At 48.2% G+C, this 7,542-nt stretch overlaps 1 protein-coding gene across 1 annotated transcript in view; it reads right to left on the minus strand.

Moving 5' to 3' along the window:
• Nucleotides 1–6,768, minus strand: part of SAP18 (Sin3A associated protein 18) — an 81,265-nt gene extending 74,497 nt beyond the window's left edge. Inside the window, exon 1 of the mRNA XM_069640753.1 lies at nucleotides 6,472–6,768. Coding sequence (XP_069496854.1) covers nucleotides 6,472–6,606 — 135 coding nt within the window. The 5' untranslated portion in view covers nucleotides 6,607–6,768. The remainder of the gene's footprint in view (nucleotides 1–6,471) is intronic.
• Between the last annotated feature and the right edge of the window lie 774 nt (nucleotides 6,769–7,542).

Here is a 7,542-nt window from a genome sequence, read left to right on the forward strand (position 1 = left end):
GGCTGCTCCCATCGCAGTACCTTTAGTGTGCTGATATAAAATTGCTCCTGATATTTGAAGAAATGTTCCTTTAGTGCCAATGAGAGTTCAATGAAATTCAACAGGGGCTGTAAACATTTGTGGAGACTAAACAAGTGCTGCCCCAATGCATTAAATTGCTTTGTCCTGGGGAATGCTTGTGTACCATGTCCATAGTAACCAGGAAGTTGATCAAAGGGCTTTCCTTCCGGGAGTTATGTCCTGGCTCTCGGATATGTGGCTGTGTTTTGGCTTGGAGGTTGCCAGAACTTGTCAGTGTATTGACAAATAGGTTCCAGGATGGTACCATATGCTGCCACAATGGGTCTACCTAGAGAATTTTGTGCATCCTTGTGAATCTTTTGGATGGTGTAAAAAGCAGGGGTAGGGCCTTGATTAGTGTTGAGAAACTGAGATTCCTTGTCGCCTAGTAGGATTGTTGTCTGTCTTCGACTGTTTCTCCCTCCCTTGCCTCGTCGCACCTTTAAACATGTGTAAAGGTGCGTTATAAATGCCATACCATATATCATTATGCATATTTTAATTAGGATATCTCCCCGTCTACTAGACGTTTGTTTGCTAGGTTTCGGTGAGACAACATCTGTTAAGCGACATTCTGTCCTGAAGAAGGTGGTTACTAACTTGAATACTCTGCCGAAACGCCATTTCTGCTGTTCATGCCCAGCTTGAACCACATGTTAATTAAAGTTATTGTAATGGCGGATGGTGTTGATTCAATTTTGATTATGGTTCAACCCAAGCTCCAATACGTTTAACATTGGTTCTGTGTTTGTTCACTCAAGATTCAAGTGCTCACAAATTCATGTTGTAGTCCAAATATCATGAACTGCACCTACCACAGTGAGGGACAGTCAGCTTTTGTGCATGATTAATTGCACCCACTTATATTTGCTCACTAATACTTTCTCCCTGCCTGTTGGCTTCAGTGTTTTACAGCCCTAGTACAAGTTCCTATTTTGTTGTCACTATGAATATATTGTGCATCGATTCAGTTTGCTATCCTCTTACACTTGTCATGTGTAGCACACCTTTTAGTTTTTTTCCATATTTTTATTTTGAGTACTAATACACTGTATGTAACCTATGGTCCATTCTTCGTACCATAATTGACATCTATCATGTACAATATTGTTAAGATAATTCCTATGCATGTTCCGATGCTGAATGAGTCACGAGTCAAGTGTGGCCAACACGAACACCCTTTGTTTGTGTACGTTCACCCTCACAGCTCCATGGTTATGTGGACCTGTAGTGCACGTAGTACCACAGAAGAAACTATTTGAACTGCCAGATTGGAATAAGCAATTGAACTTACATTTTTACCCCCTAAAAAATATTTACTCCCAATGTTAAAATTATGGAGCAAAATACTCATTGAAATCTTACCTGGAGCACTGGGTTCCACCCCCCTGGTAGAATGCACTCTTCATGCGAAACATCCTTACCAGCCAAGGAATAGCATTATGTGATACACATAATGCTACACCGTGACAAGGTCTGCTTGGTCACAGCCTGCCCAAATTTACCAGTATAACCAAAAAAAGTTGGCCTTGTCCAACATAGCTTCTGTAGTAAAGCTTAACACTCTCCTAGGATCTGTTGATCCATATAAGGATGAGGTGTGTAAAAAGCCAGCCAACCTGAATGGAAAATTGAGGCGCTCAAATGAGGCTGTCATTGTAAAATTCAAAACCAAATTAAAGTACTAGGGTGGAACTATGAACGGAACCAGAGGAAAGCTATTTAAGTCCCCAGAGGCACTTAGGAACCTTAAAATCCTTTTGTTGGCGTGTGCGTGAATTTAGAGAGCCAGCCAGGTAACCTTTAGAAGTAGACATCTAAAGCCGCTGGTGTGCCAGATGTAATAGAAAAGATAATACAGCAGGTGTGTCACAAATGAAAGTATCAATATCTTCAGCTGTACACCAGCTGCAAAATATTCCAATGAAAGCAATATAGGGCTTTTGTTGCTCGCCTTCTGGCCGAAAGCAACACCTCCATAACGCCTTCTGGGTGAGGCCAATCTTTGTATCTTAACTTCTCAGAAACCATGCGTGGGGGCGGTGTGTTCATGTAGCATGGCCGCTTGAGCGCGTAGCTCCGAACAAGGGAAGATCCTGTTCATATATTGATTGAGCTGGTGCCGCGGGTTTGCCAGGAAACCGACAGTTACCCACTACTGACCCGGCTTGACTTCGTCCCTCAGAAGGGGCACCGCTGCAGAGAAAAGCACTGTGCCGAAGCTACTGCGCTGTCCCAGTGAGATACCCCACATCACGCTTCCACAGGGAGCGTGCTTCCATGCAACCGGTACGGATGTTCCCTTGACCCACTGTAACATGGATAATGTTGACACCCAGCTGCAGCCTTCCTTTGGCTGATTCCACCCCCCAGATTGCAGCAGACAGCGCACCATTTCAGGGTGTCCCCTTGGCTCCATCGGCCTTGCATTGAAAGACGCAGAGAGCCCTGTGACACTGGTGGAGCCCTTCGGACACTGGTGGAGCCCTTCGATCACTGATCACACTGCTGCCCCTTGTTTATGGACAGTTAGCCCCATTGCTCCTCCTAAGTGTGATGCTGGAAATGCAAATACATCGGAGGGACAGGGCTTCCGTATCCTTGTCCTTTACTGCCTTTTATCGTGTGTTCTGTCGTGTTTTCCGCGCAGTAGTTCATGTGGGACTCCTGGCGGTGCAGCTCTTTTGGTTTGGTGAACGGACCCGTGGGATACCCTTATGGCACCCATGGGTGGGGATACAACCCTCTGCCCCTAGTGTATGTTTTTGGGCACCTGTGGATGGCCGCAGAGCAGGGTATGGGCTGGTGGCAGCTCCATGCTGAATTTGACAGGTGCGCTGAGTATCCTCCATTTTGGGATACCCCGGCCCTGCCATTGGGATCAGTTGATTCCTGATGGAAAACAATATGGCCCCTGTGGCCTCTTGCTTTCTCTTACCTTGTTTTCCCAAAGTCCTGGGAAGCCCTGACTCTGTCCCTTCCCCCTGACTGGCTGTGGGGTGGAAGTGCCATATATGTTGTTGTGAAGGCCCGGCCAGACTAGCTGGAGCCTTCCCAGTGACTATGTTGTCGGTACCTCCTGTGGGTCGGACCTGGGTGAATGGAGTCTGTGACCAATATGCACTTCTTGTTTTGGTTGTCTGGTTTCTGGCATGAGAGACAAAGACTGAAACAGGCCTGCCCGAAACTGGCCTGAATGCAGTGTGTAGTGTTGAATAGCTGGGTACTTGTCACAATCCACATTCCTTGTTGTGAGTGTCTGAGCGGGAGGAGGATGGCCTGAATGCACTGTGTGCCTGATTGGCTGACTGAATGCCCTTCTGGATGATTGGCTGCTGAGTGTGACCTAGCAGTGTGGATGGGATACAGAATAGTATATCTGGGGACCTCTCACACTGGAAATTGTTCAGAAGCTGAAGTCCACTACGAGTAACTGGAGTAACTGAAGCTTGACCTTAAAGCCCTCCTGGAAGAGAAGGATTGCTGTTGCTCTCCTTCACAATCTGAAAGCTGCTGTGTCTCCAAGGACTGACCCAGAGAGGACCTGGTAAGGCGCCCTCTTACCGAGCTACGAAGGACCATCGTGCACCAGCTGATCTTTGCCAAAGCTCCCTGGCACACAGACCTACGACAGGGACTGCCGCGGAATACCAAAGAGAAGCACCAGAACTGTTGTCCGCCACTGTCACCGACCGCCGACCAGAGCCGCCGTGCTCCCGTTTGCCTAAGAACTTCCTTTGATCATCGGACGCTCTCGTCTGCACCGTCGCCCACTTTATCCCGCTGGAGAAGGCCCGACCGTAGACGTGCCGAGGAGCATCCGCCGGTGGGTTTCCCGCCACCTAAAAGACCACAGAGACGCCGACTCCTCGACACCCTTGCTGGGCCACAGTTCATCAGCTCTTTGCGGTCCAGAACTATCGTCACTGAGGTGCCCCGCACGCCTCTCCCTTGCAGGACGCCAACGCTCCGCCGTCGACTAGCACCGCTAGGAACGAAGCTGCCACTTCACTGCCGTAGTTCAACCTGTTCGTCGAACGTTCGACGACCCGTGACTCCTGCCTTAAAGGGAGGGCACTCAAGAAGGGCCGTCGATTCCCCGACACCGAACGCCGAGTTCCTCGATGCCTCTCGACGATCCGTGGCTCTTGCTTTAAAGGGAGTCACTCAAGAAGGATCGGTCGACGCATCTTCGGAGAACTCTACTCCACCAGGTACATTGGGGGGTTGGGGTAAAACCTTAACAGGAGGAAATAAGACTATTGAACAATACATGGACTGGGCTTGTGTTATATATCTTTATTTACAGGTTGCCCAGGTGGGAGGGGGGGTGGGGGCATCTCCACACAGAACTGCGCCTAAGGGTAGGGGTCAGAAATCTGCCTATTGTTTCAACCATCTTGCGTTCCCTCGTTATTGATCTGTGTCACATTTTAACTGTACAGTTGATGCACTTTAATGAGATTTGATAACATTGGAGGTACCACTTTAAAAAATTGTATATATTTATCATTGTTGATTTCTGAGTACAAAGTGCGTTATTGTGATTGTGTACATACCTTTGAATATTAATTATAAAGACTGTTTTCAGTAATACAGTGTGTGGACATTCCTTTGTGGGGGTTCGGGGACTACACTGTATGTAAGAACCAGCCTGCATCACCTCCCGAAAAGCTAGGCCTTGATTGCTCATCCATTGCTACCAATTGAGAATCTTGGCTGGGGTCCTCTGTGCCTCTCCTCTACCATATAGAGAGCGGAAGTACAGGCATCCCCACCAGTATCTTCACACTAAGCACAATCCGGAGTGGTATGGTGCTGACCCTGCGGCAAAACTCAAGGCAATTGGAACATCGAGCTGACTAGCTCACTGTTACCGTAGGGTCTCTAAATACCATCTTTATTCATAGAGCTTGCACCACTCAACTTCCACCCTCTACTGCCTGCCTCCACGTCATTTCCGTACCCATCTACATCATTGCTCTATCCACAGTCCGCTCGGAGGTCAACTGGACGATCCTACTGACAGCAATCACCAACACTTATGGCCCCCGGAACACCCAGTGTTGCTCTGGGGGACGAGAGGAAGCACAGACCCCATCCTCATTGAGACCACTTCTTTGAACATTGTACACGAGACGCTTGCCTTCACCCCCGAGTAACCAATCACCTGCTTCTTCAACCCTCTGACAGTATCCAACACAGTCGTGCCTCCAAATCAGGCTATACTAGCCCGATAACACTAAGACGTGGGACCCTGCGCCTTGGCACTCAACCAAGGAGCATGCAAACCCCTCTCATTCACCAAATATAGCCTCCTGACCTGGAACCCCCTCTCCAGATACTGTGACTGGTGCAAGATCCTGCACTACTCATGGCGGGCAAGATTATGATCAAGGGCGCCAACAAAAGAGCCAAGCTCTATCTGTAAGCAAAAACTGCACCAAAATCAAATTAATCCCTACCAGAGCCAGATGAGTGTTCATTGTAACTCTCCCTCTATTGCAGTAATGCTGTGCTGGCCCTAGTTTTCGGTATTTAAAATAAATGCAAAACATGCTCATCACTGCAAAAAAATAACCTCCCAAAAGGCAAATTACTTTATCTAAGATGCATGGTATCTTTCCTAGTTTTGCCTCGATCCCCCCCATAGCTGCCTCCATGGAAGAGTTCCAAGAAGGGCATCAATGGGTGGGATTGGCCATAGGGATTAAGTGGGCTGGTATTCAAATAACCCAACAACACGTATCCCTCCTCAAATGTCATCTCCAATGGAAAAACATTACAGACTCATTCAAAGCCATATTTGAAGCTCTTATGTAATTACAATAGTTCACCTTAAAGGTAAGTTTACTGGAGGCATGATGTTTATATTAGTTGCCCGCACCCAAGCATGTCCAGCTTAATACAATTTTATCTTTATATGATGATTTGCATTCAATACAACGGCCAAATACAAAGTAAATAAAACGCATGCAATAAATATTCCTCTTTTCGGCACAATAAATACACACAGGAAGACCGAGTCAAGTAAGTGGCACTGGCTTTAGACATGAAGGCGTGTATGCCTGGGCAAGGTCTAGGTACTAGTTTAAAAAAGTCGTACCCTGAGACCCACAACCAAAAAGCACGGGCAAACACTCCCTCGGAAACGGCAACTATGGCGGTGAGAGGCGATACTGGGAGTGTGGGGGGTGCGTTTTTGCAGCTGGAGATCCTTATTCTGGTAAGCACAAGGCCAAGCGAAAGAAAATAACGACCTGTGAATTAGCCCACCCTGGACATCGTCCATGCGGGGCTAGTTACTAAAGGGCGGGCCACTCCCGCAAAATACTGGACGTCTAGCCCGATACTGGTTTTCTGGGGGTTTCGCGCCTAAGAGCTCTCAATTGCTTCAGCAGCGTTCCGTACCTTCTCTCGGTCGATGGGCTTCTCGGGTTCCTTCTTGATCTCCTCTTGGGTGACCCGAGACTCCACCGCCATTTTATCTCTGCGTGCCGCGAGAGCCACCTCGGCACCGGCAGCTGGGGAGCGACTCCCTCCCATTACCAAGAAAACCGAAACAAGCGTCAATCGCCGCCCCGCTTCCACACGAGCGCGACGTGATAAAATGTTAGCCACGCCTCCCGATTCTGATTGGTCGTTGGGTTCAAGACTGACAAAGAGAGGGGACTGGGAGGAAAACAGGAAACCAAGCGAGCGGAGAATGAAACCGAAATGCCGCTGCTTACGGCGAGACTTGCGCGTCACGTTTGTTAGTTAGCAGTGAAGCCCGTGACCATATACAAGGCTAGATAGCTTATCTCAAAGCACTTCGTTACTTCACCATTTGACTTGTTACTACGGTTATTGTATGGGTTTACAGAATGTCCTTATACCATCATGCCCTGATATTGTGAATTACTTGATTTTTCCGAAGTATACTCCACAAGAATAACGTAAAGCATAATACGCGGCCGTTGCTTCCCTTCCATATGCAAGTGTTCTATGCTTTTTGCATTGTGTCAGCTGGCACAGGCTTCATTCTAATGAGAATTAAGCATGAGGGTTCTGAAAAAGTTCTGTTTTTTTTACAAGGGAAATGGGTTCTCCCAATGTGTGGTCAAAGGAGCCGGGTGTGGTGTCATGTACCCGGATACTTCCGGGTCACGTGGCACCCGGAAATAAAGGAATCACCGGAACTGCCAGGGGAAAGGCAGTCTGGGTTTATGCATCCTCAGAAGTGGTCGTGTCTCATCTGTTGCAGCGCTGCGCTGCGTATCAGAGCCCGCTCGGCTCAGCGTACCCAGCAGGCCCATCCACCGCTTGCCTGCCTGCTACCAGACATCACACTGGCGATGAAGGCGGTGAGGATCGCCACGCATTCATTAAAAAAAAAAAATGTATAATCCTCAACTCGCCCAGCGTACCCTGAGGAGCCGCGCAGTATCTACGCACCGGAAAACGCTGCCCCTGTGCACAGCAGTGAAGCCGTCCTCATCA

This window comes from Ambystoma mexicanum, chromosome 7q, assembly GCF_040938575.1.
Source record: "Ambystoma mexicanum isolate Mex_15411 chromosome 7q, UKY_AmexF1_1, whole genome shotgun sequence".
Taxonomy (NCBI): Eukaryota; Metazoa; Chordata; class Amphibia; order Caudata; family Ambystomatidae; genus Ambystoma; species Ambystoma mexicanum.